The 27,014-nt window shown below is 38.8% G+C and overlaps 1 protein-coding gene across 1 annotated transcript in view; it reads right to left on the reverse strand.

Moving 5' to 3' along the window:
• Nucleotides 1-14,062: 14,062 nt before the first annotated feature.
• The window catches only part of LOC127428501 (nectin-3-like protein), an 84,418-nt gene continuing 71,466 nt past the window's right edge, over nt 14,063-27,014 (reverse strand). The window contains exons 6-8 of the mRNA XM_051676924.1: nt 25,811-25,955; nt 15,994-16,087; nt 14,063-15,118 (exon numbers count right to left, since the gene is read on the reverse strand). Of these exons, the coding sequence (XP_051532884.1) occupies nt 14,951-15,118; nt 15,994-16,087; nt 25,811-25,955 (407 nt within the window). The 3' untranslated portion in view covers nt 14,063-14,950. The remainder of the gene's footprint in view (nt 15,119-15,993; nt 16,088-25,810; nt 25,956-27,014) is intronic.

Consider the following 27,014-nt stretch of genomic DNA (forward strand, 5'->3'; position numbering starts at 1 on the left):
ACATGCATGTGTGTGGGAAGTCCAGTAAGTATGCACACTCATAGCACCTTGAGCCAATTCAATATTAGTAAGTCAAGGCCTTCTCTTCTCAGTTGATAGAACATGATTTCACAGTAGGATTAGCACAGCAGCATTATGTGAAATAAGGGGAAGTAGTGCACTACAGTTGAGTGCTGGCCATTCTCACTGTGAGATGAGTATGAAGCTGCCTGGCAGATACACAGTAATTGAGTTTTAGAGAAAGTGCTTTCACAGCAAGAATTGCATCATGGACGAGATCATTGCAAGGTGAGTTACAGATTCCTCCCTTTACAGATTAGGAAAGGTCAGAAGGACTCTTAATCAGTCACATTTTTCATGACCATGATGAAATGAGTGACATTGCTTACTAATTAATTTTATAAGAATAACAATCGTTCATTTTGCTGGTTTAATATTATTGATTGTCTAATGGAGCTCTGCTACAAATTGTGTCCATTGATCTTACAGTCTAGTGTTCTTCTCTGTATTGACGTGCACTCTTTGTGTTGAGAGCCCTTTCACATTTACAGTGTCCATTTCACTCACACACACGTGAAATTGTATGGTTGTTGAATTATAGTTAAAGGTTTTCTTGGTTCAGGATCATGTAATAGCTGACCAAAAGTTAGTCTCGCTTAGCCAGACCTTTGACCCTTGACAACTTCCACCCAGCTGGGGCTGGTGTTTTGAAGAGCATTTAAATATGAGACCACAGTTATTTTTAAGGCAAGTCAGTCCACTTGATGGCCATCTTGGAAATGCTCTGGGTACCTATTTTCTATGGATACAAACAGCATGAATGTACAGCTCCTATCTACTTAAATAGGGAAAGACTGAAATCTCCAAAACGGATGGTCAAGAGTACAATCTAATGACATTTCAAATCGGCAGTAAAATTTGACAATGATGGTATCATTTCAGACTGGTCTAGCTAGTGCTCATGCACATTCTTGAGTTGATTGACAGACGATGTCTGTTTCTAAAAGGTGATTGATTCTTTCACCTGTAAGGGCGGGAGTTCCTTTTCTACATCTTCAATATTGGGCATTCAAAATTCTCCCATTCATTGTAATACAAGTGCCCCATCTCAGGCTAAATAGTCTCAGATGAGACGCATGCTGTCCTGTCAACAGTCTATATGTAAAACATTAACTAATGTGACATTAAAATGTGTTATCAGTGATGAGATCAGTAATAGAAGCTGTTTTAACCACTCGATTATTTTAAGTTATATTGCTTTAAATAATGTGTAATTTGTTATGTTTACATTCTGCATTCATGGCGGTAAAGCTAACACTAATACATTATACGTGGTCATAATAGGGTTACGTCCAATGGACCCTTTTCACACTTCCATGTTCGCAAAGCGGGTGTCGTCATAGTTGGTAAACACTGGTATCATAAATTGTGCTTAACCTCAGATTACGCTAAAAACTTAATTTTCCCAGCTTGTATAGCTAATGCACATGTGTGTTCTCAAGTTGATTGACATGCAATGTATCTAAAAGGTGATTGGCTCTTTTACCTGTAAGGCGGGACTTTCTTTTCTACATCCGTTGACAGTTGGGCGTTCCAGTTTCTCCCATTCATTTTAATAGAAGTGGTCCGTCTCTGCAAATTAGTCTCTGATAGTACTTTGTGAAACTAATACCTGATTGGGGACAACGCTGGATGTGAAGGAGTGGAGAGACCCATGTCCTGCTTTGCATCAAATGAACATTTTAACGAAGAAATGACATTAACTACCACATATACAACATTACTTATGGTACTTCCGTATTGACGGTACTACCATTAAAAAAATATTGTGGCACCATCAGTATTTTGAAGCTGTAGTACTCAGTGGTGAAATGGTCAAGATTCACTTGGGGGACTAAATTTTTTGGGCTTGTTCAAGGATGCATTAAATTGATTAAACTTAATTGAAAATTTACAGTTAAGGCATTTATATTGTTGCAACTGACTATTTCTTTTAAAATAAATTATGTATTCTTCAAACTTTCTGTTTATCCAAGAATCCTCTACTTGCAGCAATGCAACTGTTCGGCATATACTGCTAATTAAAGCTGCTAGTTTAGAACCTGTGAGGAGTCTTTTTCTCAAATTGGAGACTCTGATGTACTTGTATTGTTGTTGTTGTGCATCTGGGTTGTCCACTTCTCTCTCTGTCCCAGTTAGATCAAGTTTGTTTTATTCTTTCAAAACAAAAGTGCATTGAAAAGCCTTCATCTCTCAAAAGAACAATAGATTGAAGAATTTGAGGAGAAATATGTTTTTTTTAATGTTATTTTTAAAACTGAAATATGACTTGAATAAGACACTATATTGTGATTTCCACACTTCATTAAATAGCACAACCATTTTAACCGTTCTAACAAAAATAAATGTTACTTTAGTACTAAATTAACATATTAAATTATTTCTTAAGGATTATGTGATACATTATTTTCTTAGTAGACTGGAATAATGGCAGCTGAAAATGGGGCTTTGCCATCATGGATACAAATTAAATTTTTTTATAAATAAAAACGTACAACACTAATTTCAGATTATAGAGATTATATAACGTATAACCACAGTACACTTGATAAATGAAAATTCTTGGTTAAAATAGAACATTCTGCACTTTTTTTTTTCTCTCAAATAATAGCCAAATCTACTGGATATTTCCCTTTATTTTAATGAATGGGCATTTGCTGTCAGCTACGCTAAACCATACCCCCAGCATCAGGTGTGTGTGTATATATCAAGACTGCAGAACATACATTCTCAAAGAAGAATACAAATCCAAACAACTTAGCATTTATTTGTCCATTAAATTACAAATGCACTTACGTACTTGTGCAGTACTCTTTCAGACCATTCAGGTGCCCTAGGCGAGATCCCTATTGGGATGGGTGGTATGGCAGAGGCCTCCTCTTTGGCGCCCTCCCAGCAGGTGGTGACCGCCTTGTTCGCCTATGCCTAGAAACGGCCCTATACTTGTGGGTAGTACTCTGAGCAAGGAAACCCATATATTTGTGGATTCTTTTTGTGTGAGGATTTGTAAATTGAGCGCGTGTGGATCGGTTGCCCATGGATTCTCGTGTGCATTTGTCGATCTGTTGCGTGAATGTGTTCTTGCCACTCACGATGGTCAGCATTGTGCAACCACAGACGCAGAAGATTCCACGCATTTATGTGCAGAACCCGCAAAGCCTTTGTAGGCTATTTAGTGGAGAAAGATAGAAATACTCTTTATTATCCTAACAAATTTAGCCAGTTTGAACAGGAACTCCATTCCCCTGTGTCCCCCCCCCCCCCTCCATTTCCAGCCCTCAGCACCGTTATACTGTGCAACCCTACAGTACACCTGACTGAAATGTAAAGTAAACAACAACCGTTCATTTTGTTTTTATTTGCCATTTAGGGGCAGGTTTATATAAATAATATAAATAAATTATATAATACAAATACAATATAAAAACAAAAAACAAATAATTGCATATTTTGTATAGAAAATGCTAGAAAAATATCTTCTTCTTCTTCTTCCCTTTTCTCCCCAATTTGGCATGCCCAATTCCCACTACTTACTAGGTCCTTGTGGTGGCATGGTTACTCACCTCAATCTGGGTGGCAGAGGACAAGTCTCAGTTGCCTCCACTTCTGAGACAGTCAATCTGCGCATCTTATCACGTGGCTTGCTATGCATGACACCACGGAGACTCACAGCATGTGGAGGCTTATGCTATTCTCCCCGATACACGCACAACTTATCACACGCCCTGTTGAGAGCGAGAACCACTAATCGCGACCATGAGGAGGTTACTCCCTGTGACTCTACCCTCCCTAGCAACTGGGCCAATTTGTTGCTTAGGAGACTCAGCACGCCCTGGATTTGAACTCATGACTCCAGGGGTGTAGTCAGCGTCAGTACTCGCTGAGCTACCCAGGCCCCCACTAGAAAAATATCTTAAAATGTTTATAGACTCTGTGATCAGAATTTCTGCTGACCCAAAAGACATAGACATAACTCAGAAAACAAAGAGGAATGTACTGTTGTGGTTGTGGGTAACTTGCTATTAAGTGCCTCAAACAATTAATAACTTACAAAGATTTGATGCCGCTAACCTGGCAAATCTGATTTAACAGATGAACTGATAAAAAAACACCCTGTGTGCCCTTGCTCCCAGAAGTTATGTGATGTAGAGTCAACCAATCAGATAAGATCGTGCCAGATCGAGAAAGTGCTTTCCAGTTTTGTCCACAAGATACATCGGGGGGTCAGTGAACAGACTGTGGGCGGTCTTTGAGCACGCCATCTGAGGCTGACACTACACAAAAGCAAACTACTGCCCCACTTGAACTAAGTTTATTGTGAGAGCAGTTTCAAATGGTTAAGAGTTAAACACTTTGTGAAGGCCACTTGATTGATCTCTTTCACTGAGCAGAAATTGCACAATGGCCCCTGATAATGACAGGGACAGAGAGAGAATCTCTTTGTTCCTGAGAGAAGGACATTCTGCAAGTAAGTCTGGCATGACTTTATAACCCCTGACTGTGGTTGACTTGTTGGGCATTAGGACAAGAGAAAGGGATGGAGAACTGAGGGGTAAGAGAGAGAAGAAGAAAAGTACTTTTAACTGGGAAAGTCTCGGATTATCCCAGCTGACCCCAAGGATACACCCCCTGTTCACTCGCAGCATTACAAATCAAATCAAATCAAATCAAAATCAAATCAAATCAAATCAAATCACTTTTACTGTCACACAACCATATACACAAGTGCAATAGTGTGGGAAATTCTTGGGTGCAGTTCCGAGCAACATAGTAGTCGTGACAGTGATGGGACATATACCAATTTACAATAAACATCAGATTTACAACACAATTTAAAATCTAATATACACATAATTACACACAACACAATATACAAATAATAACATACAATGTACAGTATACAATACACACAATATAGATACACATTATACAATAAAAAAGTATATATAGTATAAATAAAATGTACAGTAGGTTGTAATGTACTGTATTGACATTCAGGCTGTCGGTTGATAGTAAGTTGCCAGTGTGTTGTTAAGAGAAAATATAATATAATAATAATATAATTTATGACAGTCCGGTGTGAGATATAAGAGTAAGAGTAATAAAGTGCAGTGCTAATGTATTTTGATCGTGAGAGATCAAGAATTCAAAAGTCTGATTGCTTGGGGGAAGAAGCTGTCATGGAGACGGCTGGTGCGGGTCCTGATGCTGCGATACCACCTGCCTGATGGTAGCAGTGAGAACAGCCCATAGCCCGGGTGGCTGGAGTCTCTGATGATCCTCTGAGCATTTTTTACACACCGCCTGGTATATATGTCCTGGAGGGAGGGAAGCTCACCTCCGATGATGTGTCTGGCAGTTCGCACCACCCTTTGCAGTGCTTTGTGGTTGTGGGCGGTGCTATTGCCGTACATGGCGGAGATGCAGCCAGTCAGGATGCTCTCTACAGTGCAGGTGTAGGACCGTGTGAGGATGTGGCGGTTCATTCCAAACTTCCTCAGCCGTCTCAGGAAGAAGAGGCACTGATGAGCCTTCTTCACAACGGCTTCAGTATGGATGGACCATGTGAGTTCCTCAGTGATGTGGACACCCAAGAACTTGAAGCTGCTGACTCTCTCCACTGGTGCTCCATTGATGGTGAAGCTCCTTTGTCTTACAGACATTGAGGGAGAGGTTGTGCTCCTGACACCAGTGTGTCAGAGTGTGCACCTCCTCTTTGTAGGCTGTTTCATCATTGTCAGTGATCAGACCTACCACCGTTGTATCATCAGCAAACTTAATGATGGCATTGGAGCTGTGTGTTGCCACACAGTCATGTGTGTACAGGGAATACAGTAATGGGCTGAGAACACAGCCCTGTGGGGCTCCAGTGTTGAGGGTCAGTGATGAGGAGATGTTGCTGCCCATTCTAACCACCTGGTGTCTGCTTGACAGGAAGTCCAGAATCCAGCTGCACAGCGAGCTGTTTAAGCCCAGAGCCTGGAGTTTCTCATCAAGCTTGGAGGGCACTATGGTGTTACAGGCTGAATAGTGCTGAGATTATGTAACTATCAACAAGGAGAGGCTCAATAATGTCTTTATCATTCTGCGGCTGGATGGTGCGGCTGTTTTTCCTACTGCATTTCTCCACTATGACATTTCTCATGTGTCAGACACAGATTCTTTGTTTAGGCTTGTCATTTTTCTGGCACTTAGGCACATCCAGCTTGACAGAATGATTTTTATGATGTACTTAAGGTTGTTTAACATCATTTTCTTTGTGCTAAAGAAACTAACAGAAACACTAACAGAGATATATGTTGCAGCTCTAAAAGACGGTCGAGGAAGCTATGAAAAGTAGCAAGAGTAAAGGTTAGCTTAACCAGAGACTATTTAGTAGAGATGGGCCACCACGTCTATTAAAATGAATGGGAGAAATTGGAATGCCCAACGGTCAACATGTAGATGTAGAAAGGAAGGTAAAAGAGCCAATCCCCTTTTAGAAACAGACATCGCCTGTCAATCAGCTCGAGAATGCAAATGCACATTAGCTATACAAGCCGGGAAAATTGTGTGGTTTTTGTAGTGTAAGGTAAGGAAGCACAATTTATGATTCAAGTGTTGTCAGATTTTCCTGCTGATTTGAAATATGTTCTTTGATCATAATCTTGACCAACTTTTTTTTTTTTCAGATTTAGATGTTCCCCCATTCAAGTAGATAGGAGCTGCACTGGCATGACTGGAAATAGCTTCCCGAGAGCATTCCAAAGATGGCCGCCAGTGGACTGCCTTGCTAGAAAGACTTTGGTTTAACCTGCTGAAAAAACAATGTACTTAGACAAAACAAATCAAAGCGCTCGGCTTCCATAGGAATGAATTGAAAACGCGTGCTCACCAAGTGCCAGGGGAAACGTATGGTCACCATAAAAAAGCTTTGCTTTGTTGCCATGCAATTCAGCGTGAATGTTCACTCCAGGTGAGAATAGCTTGTTAGGAATCCATTGTTTTGATTCAAAATGTTGATTGCGGTGAGAAATTGCAAAAAACTTTTGGTTTGCAAAGGCATTTAGATGTACAGATCTAGTTATCAAATTAATTTTGTGAAATACTTACTGGAGTGCTTGATTTGGTCATCAAAAATGAATATTTATCAAAACAATAAAAGATTATTTTACATGATCTGCACATAACCTAATTAATATTCATGAGATTTGCCACTTCATGATCTCCAGCACTAACCAGCATAAGCCAGATGATTCATGCTGGTCTAAACTGGTCTTCTTAGCTGGTCTTCTCTTACCGTTTTTTTGCATTGTACTTCTATGACATAGGAATCGTCAGGGAAAGGGCACACAATTGAAAAAATAGCAGGAAAATTGAGAGAGAGAGAGAGAGAGAGAGAGAGAGAGAGAGAGAGAGAGAGAGAGAGAGAGAGAGAGGATGACATGTTAAGACATTGAACAGAATCAGTTGTTCATGGTGAGCATCCCCCACCACAGTAGGGCACCTTGATCCCCCTGGTGTTAAGAAAACACTTGCATATACAGATTCTCCTTCATAAAGCCAGATGCATCCTCCACAGTCTCTGTGTCCAAGCCTGAACTGCCTAGACATCCACCAACAAAGAAAAATGTGTGCTATTTTTGGGCTCCCGTTAAAAAAGAAAGCCTCCCTCTCTCTCAACGGCCAGAACGGAACAGAGATAAAACTCATAAATAATGATTAGAAAGAAAGAGAAGTTGGGCAAAACAGTCTCATAGTTTCATTCCAATAAGGGGAGTGCCTATGATAGCTGGGTTTAAACCAAAGCAGAGTATTCACAAGGGTGTGAGGGAAAGGAAGGCATAAGGAATAGTGCAATGGTAGACAGTATAGCACAAGATTTTGTATTGATTCTTATACAGCAAATTCTTCTTAAATCTCAAATTCAAAGATCTTTACATACTGTATATGAGCAGTTGAGATTATGTGTAATTGACATGATGTTGACATTACTGTTCTGAAAGAAAAATGCCATTCTAAATATGTAAAAAAAAAAAAAAAAAAAGTACTATTTTGACATCAATTATTGATTCCTTAGGAGTGACTAACTAAAATCCATTTTAAACAGACAATATCTTAGGGATACTTGAAAGAGCTACTAATCAAGACCCCTAAAGTAAGCATCTTCAAGGTTAGCAAACAAAGCGTTACATGTCGGTACACTAGCAAGGAGACAAGAGGCCGTTCTTTGTGAATGGATGTTAATGGAGGAGATGCTTGTGAAGAATACACTCCTTTTATGAGGAAACAGCTCATCTCTTAATGAACTGACCACCTGTCCGCTAATCTTTAACATGTTTTACAATAAACAATCATTTTGGAGTTAACTATGTGTCGAGTTAACTATGATAAAATTGCTGCTTTATAAGAGAAGTCACGGACAATTTTGCGACAGGTAGGTGTCGGTTTACTGCTCTCCCCATTCATTTGTATGGTGTCCGCAAACAGTGACTTACTGTCGAATCATGCTAATTGACCATTACGCTTTCTCATGATAGTATAAAAAAATCTCTGAATAAGTTTTCCTATTTCCTCCTATTGCTCTTTGTTAGTACATGTTAACTGATGTTGTTAACTAATGTTACAAATGGAACCAGTAACACTTTACAATAAGGTTCCATTTGTTAACATTAGTTATCAACATCAGTTAACATTAATTAACAATGAACAATACTTATTAAGCATGTATTAATCGTAGTTTGTGTTATTTCAACATATAGTTACGTTTTAAAAATCAAAAGTTGTATTTGTTAACATTAGTTAATGGACTATGAACTAACATGAACTAACAATGAACTATAGTATTTTTATTAACTAACATTAACAAAGATTAATAAAATTATGTAAAAAAATATAAATAATGATGTATAATGCATTAACTAATGTTAACAAATGGAAACTTATTGTAAAGTGTTACCATGGAACCTTATTGAAAAGTGTTACCAAAAATCTTGACCAGTTACAGCATCTTAAAACATATATTTTCCTTTGTCCACATATATAAATTTCAACCTAAAAATTTTAGGTTGTCCATGTCTATTTGTCAACCAGCTGTATGCAGAAATACATCACTAACATACTCTAGTACACAACAATACGCATAATTACTACTTGTGTCTCTCCATTATTGCATTTTTAACGACAATAGACAACAAGCACTTTCAGCGGGCTTGTGTCAGAATAACAAATTCTCTATTTTCATAAACAGAGGTTTTTCAAGTAGACAAGATAAATGTGGTCGATTTTAAATTCTGATGCAGCTGTCTGGCTCCTCTTTATAATCTCTTTAGGAAGTTGTGATGAACCGTGGTGTCCCTAATACTGACACAAATCAATAAGTGAATGAATGACTCTGCATTTCTTTTCATCTATCTTCATCTAAAATTTCCTTAGACAACAGAAAATGACTCAGAGAGATAGAGACCTGCTATTGCTCTGTCCACTGAAATGAGGCCACCGTAGTTGTGATTAATGAAAACTTTATCGTACTGAATTATGCTTGAAGTCCCACTTCAGTATCTAACAATATAAGTGCCAATGGAGAACTGACTACCAGGATCTGTGTCCCCCAGCGGATGCTTTTTAACTTCAGTAAAGAGAGGTAATTAATGTTTAAAAGATATAAGATGGTCTACAATACCTGGAGAAAGGCCCTCGAAATATGTCATTTTTAATCTTTGCCAAGGGGGCACTCACTTATTTTGAGTCAATTACCTGAGCCATAATTGCCATGTGACTAATTACTCTGGAGCTTTTGGGGCACTGGTAAAACATTTAATTTAATACAATGATATATTTGCAATATTTATATGTTGCTTGCAAAAAACATTTGTCAGAATACATGGCTACTTTTGAATTGCCATCAATGGAGAAAGAGAGTTTTTTTGGCCCAGATAGTGTAGTTCCAGTATCTACCAGCAGGGGCTTACAGGGCCATGCTAACCAGCAAAACATTGACCCCTCTGACTGTCTAACAAAACCATCTTTCTTTCAGGAAAAAGAAATAGTAAGTTGCCTTCCAGTCCTTACCTGTACTTGGAGCTGCCTCTGATATTCCTTATGGGATGACTTTCTGAAGGAGAGAAGAGAAGGAGGAGGACCTTAGAACCTGCTGCTCCATCGTGTAATAAATCTGTAATGTTAACCATCCCCCACTGTCCCCCTCTCCTCCTCTCCCCTCTATCCACAGCTGTAAATCTGTACTGGACAGTCACACTGGGGAAACTGACTTAATAGTTTAATAGCCGTACAGCGTGGCAGGTGGCTATTCTATATGGCTGTCATTTTAGTGCATCTCCATTACTTGTCAGAGTTGGAGGTGGGTTAAAAGAATAGTTCATCTTCAAAATTCTGTCATAACTTACCCTCATGTTCTTCCAACCCTGTATGACTTACTTTCTTATGTGGAATACAAAAGGAGAAGTTTTGAAGAATGTTCACGATGATCTCTTCCATACAATGAAGATAGTGACCAGGGACTGTCCAGCTCCAAAAAGGACAAAAAGGCACCATAAAGCATAATAAAAGTAAAACATATGCCTCATGCATTATTCCAAGTCTTTTGAAGATATATGAACAGACTGAAATGTAAATTGTTATTCACTCAGAATCTTACCTTGAAAAATCTTGCTTGACAGCTAATTTATATGGACACCAGAAAGCCGTTACTGCGAGAAATCTACTTAAGACACATAAGTGATGTTTGCATTAACATGCACTTTGTAAGTGAAGTACTCTTTACCCTCGTTGTAAGGGGGTTCAGTGGAAAGGAGGAGGCGAGAACCGGCTTGACAACTTAAATAACAATTTATTAACCAAAAAAAAACACAACCAAAACACACAACTGAAAACACACAGTACAGCTGCCTGCAATTCTCTCTCTCTCTCGAACTGTCGTCCCCGGCCGCCTTTATCCCTCGCGCGCCCCATCAGGCTGATTGGGGACCGGGTGTGTCTCATTCCAGCCCGGCCCCGCCCTCCTCGGCTCTACACTCGTATACACGTGGCTCTGTCAGTAAGCAAGTTTCTCCACAGCAACATAATTTCCCAGTGACACTAGTGTAAATAACGAATATGGTGTCTGGGGACGACTTTGCTATTTTTTGTCCCACAGTTGCTGCTATGTTTCCATGACATTTCAGAATGCTGCTTTCTGAAATAAACCTGGAATAAAGGGATAGCTCACCCAAAAATGAAAATTCTCTCTGTTGATTTACTCACCTGTCATGGTCTCGGTGAGTCTGCCGGTTTGTTCTATTTGTGTTGACGTTCTCTCCCTCATGTGTTTCAGGTGCTGCCAGCATGCGAAATCAGTGTTTCCATGAGAACCCTGATTGTGCCAACTTTCAGCTGGCTGACGGCACCTGTCCCTTGTTTGTTTCCTGCTTACTTTAACCCCACTCTGTTTTGTGTTCATTGCTAGATTGTTGTTTTGTGTGTTGTTTAACTCACCTCGCTCTCTCTGCCTTAGACAGTCCTGTTACGTGTATTCTGTGTTGGTTGCCAGTCTTCACCTTAGTGCCTGGATTGCGGTTACCTTCCTGACTGCCTCTCACTTGCCTTTACACTTCACTTGAGGATTCCTCACTGGTTTTCCCACTACACTGCCACGACGCACACACGCCTCCAAACACACTCTCCTCCAGAGGATCCCTCGTGGATCTACGTTCCACACCGCCTACGAAAACACTCTCCATCTCCACGCTGCAGTCGGTGCCGGGTTCCTCTCTGCTCATCAGCCATGTTTGAGTCTTCCTTGCCCGTCAGCCTTATTTGAGTTTGCTTTAAATAAATTCTGTCAACTGTGCCTCTGCGCCTGGATCTCTAGTCTCATTTCTGACATCACCCTCATGCCATCTGAGATGTGTATGACTTTCTTTCTTCTGCAAAACACACCATTTTTTTTTAGAGGAATATCTCACTTCCGTTGGTCCATTCAATGCAAGTGAATGGTGACCAGACCCTTGAAGTTCCAAAAAATCACAAAGGCCACATAAAGGTAATCCATAAGACTCCAGTGGTTAAATCCATGTCTTCAGAAGTGATATGATAAGTGTGGGTGGGTCGTTTTTAACTATAAATCTCCACTTTCAGTTTCTCACCCACACTTATCATATCACTTCTGAAAATATGGATTTAACCACTGGAATCATATGGATTAATTTTATGTGGCCTTTATGTGATATTTGGTGCTTCAAAGGTCTTGTCACCATTCGCTTGCATTGTAAGGACCAATAGAGCTGAGATATTCTTCTGAAAATCTTTGTGTTCAGCAGAAGAAAGTCATACACATAGTATGTATGTAAATGTCAATATATGGAAAAGAGCAGCTTTAGCTTTCTGCTATAATTATCTACTTTTGTGTTACACAGAAGAGAGAAATTTATACAGTTTTGAAGGACATGAGGGTGAGAAAATGATGACTTTTCATTTTTGGGTGAACTATTCCTTTAAAAAGGAGAGATGCAGATAGAAAGGGTTTTGGAGATCGCAGATTGTTCCAACTCTAATAAAGTTAATCAGCCTCCTGATAATAGCTGCAGGACGGGATCTTTGGATGCACTTTATTGTGGCAAGAACCACTTTACAGCCCTAATTTACAGCTACATTACACTCCAGTATTACGCCAATGACGGTGAACGTTAATCTACAGTGACAAATGACTTTGCACAAGCAAGTAGGAGAATTTTCTTCCATTCCATGCTGGTTTTTGGAATTCATAGAAATATTTAGGATTAGTAATGTAAAGCAGATTCCCTATAGTTTGAAAGTAATCTGCATAGTTTAAGATAACTTGCATTGTTGTTGACCACAACCAATTTTTCTTACTTGGAAGACAGGGGCGAAGAGCTCGATGTCTACTTCATTTAATAATGCTCCCAAAGGCTTCCTTCTCCAAAGATATTATTGCAGAAAATATTATGCAACATTCCACATTGTGTCTGGAGTCTCGCAAAACTGAGACTCTTTCTGGAATGAGAGAACATTTGCTCCTCCAGAACAAATACGAGACCTCTTACGTGAAAATTATAAATGGCCAAATGAGCACCTTAAATCCCTTAGATGGCTTCTTAATGTGATAAAATATCAGGTCCATGGTAGGTTAGACACACAGAGATCAGCGTGATGGGTATAGATAGAAAGAAGGAATCCCAACCTCACACAACATGAAAGAATATACAAGGTCTGTCAAGAAAGAGCAGGAGAACACATATGTCAATGCATGGCTTGCCTTTGGTTTATATAAGGTTTAAGAGTTTCTGTTATAATGAGTTGCATATAACTGCTTGCTTGGTAATAGATTTTGACTTAGACACACACCTTTATTAGCCTAAATGGATTTATCTTGGATGAACTAATCTTAGTTTATTGTGGGAATGACACATTTTAATAAAGCAATGGTGGATGCATTCCACAGAGGTGACTTGGCAATGGAATTAACAATGCTTTCATTGAGTGTTGGGGTCCACTATTTCCCCGAATGGTGGGGCCAGAATAGTGTAGATTGCTCCCTGGTGACTGCCACCTCATTAAAAGCCTGCTGTTTAATGGCTTTTCCTGTCCAGTTGTCCAGCAGATAACTGGTTTGTTTACCTACAACACAAGTTATAAACTGACATGCAGACAGCAGTCTCTGCTGAGGCTCTTACAAGTACTCCCACCGCCCCCTTTCTCTGTCTCTCGCTCTTTCCCAAAGAGCATTTTGTGGTCTGAGATTTTCCATCATCGACTGGGGGAAGTCGTCCAGCAGTCTCGATGACCATAGAGCAGCATAAAAAGCCTTTTTATGCATTCATTGGGTTTTACAACATATATTTGTCTCTCAAACCTCTGTCTTAATAAGATTGTGTGAAAATATGAGAAGAACAGAACTCCTGTCTGTTTTTTCAGCTGGGCTTTCTGCAAACCAACACAGAGGAAAAAAATACTTCACTTTATAATGTGCTGCATATTAAAACAAGCCTCATATTTATCAGTTACTTCATTTTATTTGATTATCTGTATGATGTAATGCAAAGATAGCTTTGGTTGTAAGATTCAATGTCCATGCTTCATTACTCAACTGGCGGAAAAAAAAAGTCACTAAAAATGTTTGTGAAGCGACTGTCCACATTCTAATTCAACCTTACAATCTAAAAGGCCTGAAAAAATTTCTAATGTGTTCTCTATTCAGACTTAATTGCAAAGAACACTGATATTATTATAAGCTTAGATATTTACATGGCACATAATACAATATCTACACACTTAAGCAATGACAAAGTACATTGAGCAATTCACATATACTGTACATCATAGAGTAAACAAGAAACTTATGGCAAATTACCTACTGACTGCAGTAGTAACTATCTGTCATAAGCAGACAAATCAAATCTCAGTTTGAGCATTTAAGACAACTGGACAATTAACTATAGTCTACACTGAATAAAAACATTTTACTGAAACATATGATTAATGCAACATATGATTTAAACATCCATTGTCAAGGAAAATACAATTTTGTCTTGTAAATTCTTTAAAGTGTCAACCATATTTGCCTCTCAGTTTGACCACTAGATTTGAAAATCAGTGAACAATGAGATTTGAGTCATACCGTATATAGGCTGTCTACAGGTCATTATATACTGGACTACTGTACATGTTAAAGTTAATGATGCCTTGTGTAGTACAACACAGTATTGTGTTCCAGGCCAAACTAATAAGATATATATGCTGATAGGGTTTTCATTGTACATTACACAGACCCAAAAACAAATTTTTCAGTGTTGAAATTACTGTATAGCAGTGCTCTAAACATAGCTCCCAGTATACTCGTAAACAGTTTTAACTTTGGGGCTGTCAGTGTGCTGCAGTTGACACGAGGACTCCATCACACATAGTGTTCTCTATGGTTGATGTAAATGCGGTCTGCCCCATTCTGATGACAGATCCACTCCTGATATGACAATGAATGGTGGGACAGGCTCTGGATGTCTTGGCGAGCCACTCTGCCGGGCACGTGTTCAGCCAGCTCGTAGCGTCTCTCCATCTGACGAGCCTACAGCATAGACGACAGACAAGAGATTAGCACAGCTCTCTTGTTGTGTATATTTGTATGCATGTGCATTACAAACATTTGATGTGTTTAAAATTATCTACCTTTCATCTTAGGTTAATTTTGTGTAACCCTTAAATGCATGGGTGTTTTACCCAGCACTTATATCTATCACAAATGGATCTACAAAATCCCCAGATACATAGAAAATAATAGAAAAGAATACTGTATATTCTGATATATTCTGATGTTTTATATTTCATATATCAAAGAGATGATGCAACAAATACTGAACAGGATTCATTACTTCCACACTGAAATTTCATAAGATGCAATTGTCTGTCAAACACATATTGAGCTACACATAACACATAATCTACACAAAAGCTACAAATAAGCTACACATAAGCTACACATAGGCACAACTTACATAATTTCAGTACTACGCCCAAATGACTACAGCCATAGTTTACTTCCACGTTGTTTCTTCATCAAATAGCAGTCATTTCTTTTTATTACAGCCATATTGTAAAGTGTAACCAACATCTAATAGTTCTTTATATATATATATATATATATATATATATATATATAAAAAAAGAAAAGAAAATGGGAGTTGTGCCTCTAATGCTTTAAAACAAAGTAATGGGACACTAAAGTGAGCCTTATTCATGGAAAGTGCCAACAATAAATTATAGATTCTGCCAAAAGAGAGCATAAAGAGACAGAGAACATATAATCAATCCTTGAATAATAAGGAATATGCCAGTAGTCATCTTTCAAATATAGCGCCATTATAAAGTGCCACAGTAGGACAATAAATCAGACTGGTAGACAAGGGAACCCCCGCAGAGTAAACAGAGCTGCGTAAGATTTACCTGAGAGAATGAGGCCACCTGCGAGGCCAGTGGAATGGCGGGAGGTCTCTCTGTATATGGAGGAGGAGGTTTATGAGTTGGAGGGAGGTCAATCCTGTATTGAAAATAATAGCAGGAAAATCAACAACAACGCGGAGAAGTTTCAAAATATGTTCAGTGGCTATAACGTTGCATGACTTTCTTGAAAATGCAGTAAAATTATACCCTACATGGTAAAAACATGTGGACACTCCCCTCTAATTAATGAGTTTTGCTTATTTCAGCTACACCCTACTAAACAGGTGCATAAAATCAAGCATACAACCATGCAATCTCCTTATTTAGTAGAATGGGGTGTACCTTTTCCACTTCCAGCATGACAATACCCCTGTGCACAAAGCGAGGTCCATTAAGACATGGTTTACTGAATTTATGGAAGAACTTGATTGGCCTGCACAAAGCCCAGACCTGAACCCCATTCAAAATCTTTTTTTGTTGTTGTTGGATGAAATAATACGGCAACTGTGAGCCAGGTCCCAATGTTTAACATGACCTCACTGATGCTCTTGTGTCTGGGAGCAAATCCCCCCCAAAATACGGGAGCTGCCATGTTCCAACATTTAGTGGAAAGCCTTCCCAGAAGAGTTGAAGCTGTTATAGAAGCAAAGAGATGACCAACTCCATATTAATGGCCATGGTTTTAAGTGTTCAATAAGCAATATGGGTACGGTGTTAAAGTGTCCACGTACTTTCAGCCTTATACTGTAGTACATGTATTCTGTTTTCAGTAGATGGTGGACATGTTTGTCAAGACTAGTCTAAAATGTTCTCCCTCTGGGATAAAAGGACAACTACACCTTACTTTATGTCTGGGAACCAAATGGAATATTCTATCTGTTTTATATCCATATCAAGACCAGCAATTACTCAAGCCGAACACAAAACCTTTTGTTATGAAGCCTCATCATGAAGCCTCAGTCCTTCTTACAGCTTTCACACTGCCCGAGACTTAAGATGTATGGAGTCACTTACATAAGGTGCCACTGACTCAATCACCAGCCATTCAAAAGGGCCTCCACATCCCCGGGCCCCTTCGATCACACTACAGCATACTTTCTCATGCTCTCTGGACCTTTTCACCCAAACACTAGCAGGGCCACATTGGGCCCCATCTAGAGTAACCTTGTGTGTGTATGGATATGGGTGTTTACTTTGAATCACTGCTGTTACAACTGAGTACCCTCTAAGAACGTACACAATCAAATAATAATTTCATTTAAATTTCCACTGAACAGTTCATCATGGTCCTAAATTTCTAAAAGGTAACACTGATCCCCCAGTCTCCAATTAATCAAGTGCTACACAAACATAAAAACTGAATGATGTTCTGATATTGACCACAACAAAACCATCATTACAGACTTATTAAATCTAGGGCCTGTGCATGATTAGGCATGAGAGCACAGATTTGATGGGCTAAGCTCATGCCTGACCTGCTTTTGAACCTGCTCCCTAAACCCCTCCCAAGCCAACACTTGCCATCTCTGCCTGATCAACAACACCAGCAAACACAACCCATCTCAAAATATGATACATATATGATATATAAGATCATCACTCTTTAGATTAACTAGAGTTACATTTAATCACAACATTTAAAATCAACTGAAAAAATGCACGTACATACAATTAAATCTCACATGACTTTAGCGTGATGATCAACATGATAACAAAGTTATCATGTTGGATAGAACTTTACTTTAAACAGATTTGTCACACTAAAATAATGTTAACATATATAATGTTTAAGTCTTGTAGCTATACATTTGAAATGTGAGTTTTATTTAATGTTTATGGACTGGCCCCATTCACTTCCATTGTAAGTGTCTTACTGTAACTGTGATTTTGGCTTTTTTATATAAAACAAGGGACGAGCTGAAACGTAAAAACAAAATATTTTTTTTGGTGTGTGTGTGTGTGTGTGTGTGTGGAAAATCACCTTTATGCCACAAATGCTGCTGATTGAAGGGTAGTTCACTCAAAAATTAAAATTCTCTCATCATTTACTCACCCTCATGCCACCCATAAGACTACAGTGGTTTAATCAATGTCTTCTGAAGCGATCAAGTTGGATTTGGGTGAGAACAGACCAAAATGTAACTTCTTTTTTATTGTACATCTTGACAGCAGTCTCTAGGCGTGATCATGATTTCAAGCTCGATTACACCTCCTAGCCCTTGTCACATGCGCGGAGTGCTAGATGGTGCTATAGGAAGTGTAATCTAGCTTGAAATCATGATCGTCAAGGAGACTGCTCAAGATGTACAGTGAAAAAGGTTATATAGTATTTTGGTCTGTTCTCACCCAAAACCAACTGGATTGCTTCAGAAGACATTGATCAATCCACTGGAGTCTTATGGATTACTTTTATGCTGACTTTATCTCCTTTTTGGAGCTTTTGGAGTTCTGGTCACCATTCACTTGCATTGTATGGACCTACAGAGCATAGACATTCTTCTAAAAAATCTTTGTTTGTGTTCTGCAGCAGAAAGAAAGTCATACACATCTGGTATGGCATGAGGGTGAGTAAATGATGAGAGAATTTTCACTTTTGGGCGAACTGTCCCTTTAACTTGTATAGAGCCCATAATATTCCTTTAAGCAATGAGGTACTGAAGTATGTGCTATACTGTAAATATAGTCACAGTTAAAACACCTTAAGTGCTTTAAAAATGGTTACTACATTATAAGATATTAAGGAACAAATTCAAATTTTTGTCCTTTGTGGTTGCTCTGCAGTGATATACAGTATACACAGTAGCTAGGTAAATAGGTGTTGAAGGTCATTGCTGTTATTATATCATGTATTTTAGCATGGCTTAAATCAGATTCCAGGACCGGAATATGGATCTGGATTTGCTTTATAAAGGATCAGAAAGTGTAACACACTTTAATGCTGCAGTACCCCAAGCCCATATCCAAGCAGCTTATTAAAGTTCCATTGAGGTGCCATTAAAAGATGTTGCTATTTACTTAGCTCTTAATGCCTTCCTGATTCATACATTCTCCTCAATCCATCATTCTGTGATGGTCTTATCCTCCTCTTTGAGTCTGTCTCTCTGCACACTCTTCTCCTTTACTCTCTTATTCAGATGGCTCTGCATTTTCTGGTCTGACAAGGATGAGTTTTGACAAGGGTACATTAGAGAGGTGTGGCCTCACATCCTTAATGGACTAGTCTCTGATGGACTACAGTAATATCTATTGAGCTTCTTAGGTAACCAAAGGCCTCTGCAGCTCCTGAGGGTTACCCTGAACTTGAATTCCGAGAATGCCTAATGTATGGAAAAATACCTCTTCTTGCTCCCTGGATTTAGATACTGTGTGCTATGCTGCTATTCCAAAATGTACCCTAAAGGTCAGCAATTGAAGGGCATTAAGATATGCCAGTGCTGTGAGTGGACAAACAAGGACTCTTAAAAACTTCAGAAGTTGTTTTAAAAGCTCTGCATTGCCTGCCAATGAGAGTAAGCTCATTCGCACCTTTTGGTTGAAAATCCTTTAAGGACAACATGTGATCCTTGTGGCCTATCCTTATTGTGTGAGTAAGGACAAGGTCAAATATTTTCCTAATGTCCATAAGCTCCCATAGTTCCCCATTCCTCAAGGGATCAGCGCTGCGACTTTTGTTTTTCTACTTCCTGTGGATATTAATCTCAAACCATTAGTAGTCCACTGTTTTGTATAATTGATTTTCAATGGACTATCAGTCTGTCTAATGTGTCCCTTGCCCTCCCTACATGAAGTCTAAATAGAGCTGAGATGGAAAAGTGTACAACTGTGTTTTATGACTCATTAAGTCTATATAGACTCACATTAGCATTTCCCATGAAAAGTTAGGGCAGAAATAGAGGATTAAAAGCAATAGATGTGATCCATGGTCTAGGAAGAGGAAATGGTGAGTGCATTTGTGGCATGAGCAGGAAGAGTCACAGACAGGCCTGGACACTCTCACTGGATCCACCTGGATGTCCAAATGCCAAACAAAGGCCAACATTTTGGACTTTACATAAAAGGGTCTTATCTTTCTGATGTTGTAGAGTGCAAATCAACATGATTAAATGTACAAGTACAGTTGAAGTCAGAAGTTTACACTTATGTTGAAGTCATTAAAACTAATTGTCTTAACATTCCACAGATTTAATATTAGCAAACTATAGTTTTGGCAAGTCATTTAGGACATCTACTTTGTGCATGACATGAGTAATGTTTCCAACAATTGTTTACAGACAGATTGTTTCACTTTTAATTGACTATATCACAATTCCAGTGGGTCAGAAGTTTACATACACAAAGTTAAATGTGCCTTTAAGCAGCTTGGAAAATTCCAGAAAATGATGTCATGCCTTTAGACAACTAGCCAATTAGCTTCTGATAGGAGGTGTACTGAATTGGAGGTGTACCTGTGGATGTATTTTAAAGCCTACCTTCAAACGCAGTGCCTCTTTGCTTGACATCATGGGTAAATCAAAAGAAATCAGCCAAGACCTCAGAAAAAAAAATTGTGGACCTCCACAAGTCTGGTTCATCCTTGGGAGCAATTTCCAAATGCCTGAAGGTACCATGTTCATCTGTACAAACAATAGTATGGGACCACACAGCCATCATACCGCTCAGGAAGGAGACGCATTCTGTTTCCTAGAGATGAACATAGTTTGATGTGAAAATTGCAAATCAATCCCAGAACTACAGCAGAGGACCTTGTGAAGATGCTGGAGGAAACAGGTAGACAAGTATCTATATCCACAGTAAAACGAGTCCTATATAGACATAACCTGAAAGGCTGCTCAGCAAGGACGAAGCCACTGCTCCAAAACCACCATAAAAAAGCCAGACTACAGTTTGCAAGTGCACGTGGGGACAAAGATCTTACTTTTTGGAGAAACTGGAAAAATGTTACTGTTTGGCCATAATGACCATCATTATGCTTGGAGAAAAAACGATAAGGCTTGCAAGCTGAAGAACACCATCCCAACCGTGAAGCATGGGGGTGGCAGCATCATGTTGTGGGGGTTCTTTGTTGCAGGAGGGACTGGTGCACTTCACAAAATAGATGGCATCATGAGGAAGGCAAATTATGTGGATATGTTGAAGCAACATCTCAAGACATCAGCCAAGAAGTTAAAGCTCGGTCGAAAATGGGTCTTCCAAATGGACAATGACCCCAGGCATACCTCCAAATTTGTGGCAAAATGGCTTAAGGACATTAAAGTCAAGCTATTGGAGTGGCCATCACAAAGCCCTGACCTCAATCCGATAGAAAATTTGTGTGCAGAACTGAAAAAGTATGTGCAAGCAAGGAGGCCTTACAAACCTGATTCAGTTACACCAGTTCTGTCTGGAGGAATGGGCCAAAATTCCAGCAACTTATTGTGAGAAGCTTGTGGAAGGCTACCCAAAACATTTGACCAAGTTAAACAATTTAAAGGCAATGCTCCCAAATACTAACAAAGTGTATATAAACTTCTGACCCACTGGGAATGTGATAAAAGATATAAAAGCTGAAATAAATAATTCTATCTACTATTATTCTGACATTTCACATTCTTAAAATAAAGTAGTGATCCTAACTGACCTAAGACAGGGAATGTTTTCTAAGATTAAATGTCAGGAATTGTGAAAAACTGAGTTTAAATGTATTTGGCTAAGGTATATATAAACTGACTTCAACTGTAAAACAGCAAATGATAAGTTCATAAACACTTTCGTGCCGTTCCTCAAACAATGCTATCTAATGACATCAAAACACTTTGGGGCAGATTCACTAAATAGTTGTGCCACTTTTGCATGTGGTATTTCAGCACAAATACCTGCGTTTTATCACTAATCACCCACAATTACATTTAGCGGGCGCAATCAATGCTGAAATTGTGCTCTGTCTTCAATATTTAAATGAAATTATTGTCATTCCTTTCTGCGCAAACACGTCTCCTTTCTATGTAAATTAGGCTCAATAAAGATTGCACTTCATTCACAAAACTCTGTGCAATTTGCCCTGTGCAGTTTACATTGCGCTATTACCACAAAATGAAAGTAGACTGTAAAATGAATTTTATATTAATGAATTGTTTGTGAACATTTTCAACCGATCATTTCAGCAGTAATTAATCAAATACTCATCAAGTGATGTTGAAGAGCATTATAACCTGGCATATATCCAGATACGCAGTGTCGTGAAGTGCACGTTCTGCATGTTTAAGAGATGATTCAGGTGTCTGAAGCAAAATGATGCTGTTCAGTCCCGGCAGGGTAGGTCAAATATGGTGGCCTGTGGCATACTCAGCTATATTGCCCTCAGAATCGGACCACAAGATCAGAATTGCATGTGCAATTTGCTTTCAGCAGCGATTTTGTGAGCACATTTACCACAGTTTCGTCATTTTAAGAACTGCTGCAAACAGATATAAATGTGATCTATGAAGATACATTCAAATCACAAAATCATCATGGCTTTGAAAAATTGTGGTGAGATGAGATTTCACATAAATCTGATTAAAATGGCTAAACCTTTACAAAAGTACCTCTTACTGGTGGCATTCGAAGTGAGCACATTTTCTCATTCTTGACCACAGGTTACCAATGCAACCTTCATCAGATCCAAATGTCAAGAGTTATAGGGACATTTTTTGCTTTCGTATCCACAGGAGCCTGGTGTGTCAACATCCCAAAGTTGCTTATCTCTCACAGAGTCCCTGCTGTCTCCAGTGCAGAGGCAGCATCATCCATCAGCCCAAACCCAGCTGTCCCACTGCACTGATCTGCATGCAGTGTGCAGCCAAACTAAAGCCAAGCCTAGACACAAGGAGGCTGAACGGGGATCAGCCTAAACAGATAAGAGATAAGAGTGTCTCTCACACCTCTTCTGAGCATGATGCTTCAGGCAGCAGTGTGGAAATGTTTCAGAGCTTCAAAAAGAGAGTACTCACTTCATGATAGATAATGTTGATAGAGATAGCGAGGCAGAAAGTAGTAATAAATAAGAGAACAACACAGTCAACAATTCTATTTTGACCGTGATAAATAGCTCAGGTCATATTATAACAGACATTATAAACTGAAAATCGATTTTCCAAGAGTGTTGCTATTTAGTATACCAGTTTTGAGACATTGTATAAAAGCAATATCACACTCACAATCATGCTGTTGTAGTGAATATCAGCATGGCTTGATTACCTGCGGCACTCTTGTTCATGTGAAATTGCCTATGAATTTGATGGATGGTATGATAAAGAGAGAAAGGATATTAGTGCCTTAAAGAAATTCCAAGTTCCACCATTCATATAGAATCCAGACTTTACATTTGAAAGCAGCCAAAGTGCTAAGAATGGTCTGCCTGCTGTATTTCCCTTGTTCCCCAATGCAATTTTCTCTTGTGAACAGCTGTATCATGCAAGGATGCGCTGTGACCTCATTCTCATGAGAGCTGCATTTATCACTGAGGCTCTAGGAAACATGATTTTTTGGCTTTGTTTGCTTAAGTATTTATATTCATGTATGTACATTAGGTCTTTCTTTTATAGTAAGCGAGAGGCAGAACAATCCACATTTAGTGTTATTTCTGCTGACTGACACTAACAACTAAGGGCACACTAACACTGATGGGCCATGGACAGATCCATTGTTCTGTGGGGACTTGAAGGAGGGGAGCAAAGAAGCGCATGAAACCCAGTCTTGAGCTGCTTTGTAGAGGCTGTGGGAATAGCGAGGCATCTGGGCTGGATGAAATGTGATGTCTGTGGGCTCAAGTCTTGAGCCGTTCACAGGGTGACAGGAAAATAAAGCAGCTCTCTTTGAAGAACACAAATTAAAAGAATCTAAAAAAAATCAACATACAAAGTCTAGAATAGAAGCTAGAGCCCTGTAGCCCACACAAATTTCTTAAATAATGTATTGTGTGGTAGTTTCAATGTACTGCACAAGCAAATAAACAATTGTGATCTATTATGGCAAGTCTCTCTCTGTGTTGACATAGTTGCCTTTCTAGGAACTTGAAAAATAAGGAAACATCTGATGTTGCTCCCAGTAGAGTGGAATATTTACAGGCTTCACTGGGTTACTGGACTCAGTAATAAATGACCAGTAAAATCTATTAAGGCTAAGGTGGCTAATTAAAGACTAAGCCATAAAGAGGCGATGTAGCGTTAAATGCCTTGTTCTGACAGGGAAAGAACTGAACCGATGATCCAATTCCAAACATAAACATCACATACAAACAGATACAGTGGCCCTAAAAAGTAGTTGGATACATAAGCCACACGTGAAAACATGCAATATATAGTAAAATATCTAAACAAATTGCATACATTTGAAAGAAGTATAGTTGTCAAACATGACAACTTGATTTGTGATAAACCACATCTGTGGTGAAATTCCCTTCTGTGTGAACTTAAGGGGAACTGATTTAATCTACTAAAAATGACATTAGGGCCAGTTAGTTAAAAGTATAGTATTTAAAATTGAAAAATGGCTCAGATACGTGAAGTTAGTTCTGAGAAAAGTTCTAGCACCATTTGTTTACAGATGCCACTTGGTTTAAAATTTTGTTATCTATGCAAAGAAATTCATTACAAGCGCCCAAAAGTGTCCAAATACTATTTAGGACCACTGAAAACAGTATCGCATGAGAGCATCTGTAAGCAAAGAAAAACTACCAAGAAATAAGTCAGTCAAAGTGAAGTTTGTAAGGTCACCAACCCAAGGGTGGTAATAGTTAAGTTGTGCTCAGTCAGTCCAGGTTCAAAGCACAGTCAAGAAGTTGCTGCAAAAGCATACCAATGATTAAATTATTCACCAGGTAAGAGCCCACATCCTGCACCAGCTGTCCAACCCACTGAGGGTCTACGGGTGGCCAAGCAGGTGACATAAGCAAATACCTCAAAAGTTTGACAGCCGCAAAGCACAGACAGTATTAGCATTTTCCTGCCTTTATGTGCTATCAAAATCATCCTACTTCCCACTTCTGAAGTGGTAACTACGTGTACGCCGATTTCAAGTGCTTCGCTGTCAGAAAGAACAGGAAACACGGACAACGCCAGGTTCATTCACATATATTTTTGAGGAACTTTTATTTTGACACCATAATACATATTACTCAGCTTGCTGATGACAATGGAATTTTGGTCAAATACAAGCTATTTTCACTGTGTGAAAATGTACAACATGCATCAAATGGTTGCTGATATACATAAATGAGTATGACCAAAACGGCAAATGCTAACAATTAACAGTATTTAGAAAAATGAACAAAACCTGTCATTCACTACAGAAACCGTACTCTCCTCCACCATGTTGAAAGTTTACAACTCCCAAATCGAAAACTTGGAATCAAAATGATCTCAGAGTCTCCCAGTCATTATTACAACTTGAGGGGTTGTTCATGTGCAACATCCGAGTGGGAAACTCATATTTACGATAATTCCGACAGCACCTGAAGGCAGCACTCATATTTCCTAAGCAGGTGACATCATAAGCAAATACCTCAAATGCCATACAGCCACAAAGCATGGACAGAATCAGTGTTATACTCGTATTCCCTTAACCAGAGGCTTGATCATCTTGGAATTATTGAGTAGAGAAAGGAGATACTGAAACTATTATCTACTCTTGCAGCCTTACTTTACATTTGATAAAAATTATCAAGGAAAAAAAATGCAAACAAGGAAAAATTGTTGCTTGTAATGTATTTTGGGAAACAGGTGGCATTCTACGAGATGTCATCCTGCTTGGTCTTAGATAACAGTGTCTTACAGATCTAGGTGAAGATACTGCATGTACTCACACTTTATCTGTATATGTGGGTGGGGGGGTCTTGCGTGCTGTGAGGAGGACGATGGTGAAAACGATGATGAGGAAGAGTGCCAGCACGGCTCCCATCACAGCTCCAGCAATAGCCATGGAGGACGTCATCTGCTTCTGAGACATGTCTGAAAAGGACCACAACACAGTGAGGCAAAAAGAAAAGCTAAGTGATATATAAACATTAGAGGTGCATAAAGTTCCATCAAAATTACCATCAGTATGTTACTGTACAATACAAGGAGAAAAACATTGCAAATCTTGGCACAGAAAGACTTTATGCAACAAATTATAAATAGGAGTGCAAAACAGCAAATTAAAGTCTGTTTTAGAAACTAGCAATTGTATATATACGTGTTCTACAAGTCATTTTCATGACGTAATAAGGTTTGTCAGGTGCATACCCAAAATGAATTTCTTAATTAAAAAAAAAAAAAAAAATTGTTATAAGTAAATTTATAATCAAGTCATAAATTCTGACACTATTAAAGGCGCTCAGTATTTGTTTATGCATGTAGTCTTCGACTTACACTGACACCTAGCGGCATGGATGCAGCATCATTAAAACACAAATGTTTTCAGTTACCAATGTCATTGTCGAAATTCACTATTCACAATCAGTCATGATCTATTTAATCTATGAGTAAAAGTGTCCAATAACGGGGCGGTACCTGAGATTTAGCTAGTAGTATTTGACTGCTCATGTGATCATAACATGGCAGCCCCCATGAGGGGACCCTCTCCATGTATATTTAAACAGCTTTTATAAGGTTACTGACTGGACACTTCATGCCAATTAATGAGTGCACCTTTAAATTTTGATATTCAATGCGATACTGATCCTAAAGAGAAGCTCTTGACGGTTATACTGTAGCATCTGACTGCAATAGATGCAGACTGCAAAACAAAAATAAATCTACACGACAGCTTAGAAAAAAAGAACATAAACAGTGAGTACAGAGTAAGCCAAAAAAAAAAAAATAAATAAATAAATAATAATAATAATAATAATAATAATAAATAAATAAATAAATGCATGCACCCATAACCAAACATAACCAAACATATAAACCAAAAATGATGCCAAAGTGCACATTAAACAAAGGCTGATGCAAGTGATTTAAATGAGTGTTTAACTGTGCTTCCTCTACCCTGGTGAATATAATGTTGGAGTAACTGTTAATCAG

Source organism: Myxocyprinus asiaticus, chromosome 38 (genome assembly GCF_019703515.2).
Source record: "Myxocyprinus asiaticus isolate MX2 ecotype Aquarium Trade chromosome 38, UBuf_Myxa_2, whole genome shotgun sequence".
In the NCBI taxonomy this organism is placed as follows: Eukaryota; Metazoa; Chordata; class Actinopteri; order Cypriniformes; family Catostomidae; genus Myxocyprinus; species Myxocyprinus asiaticus.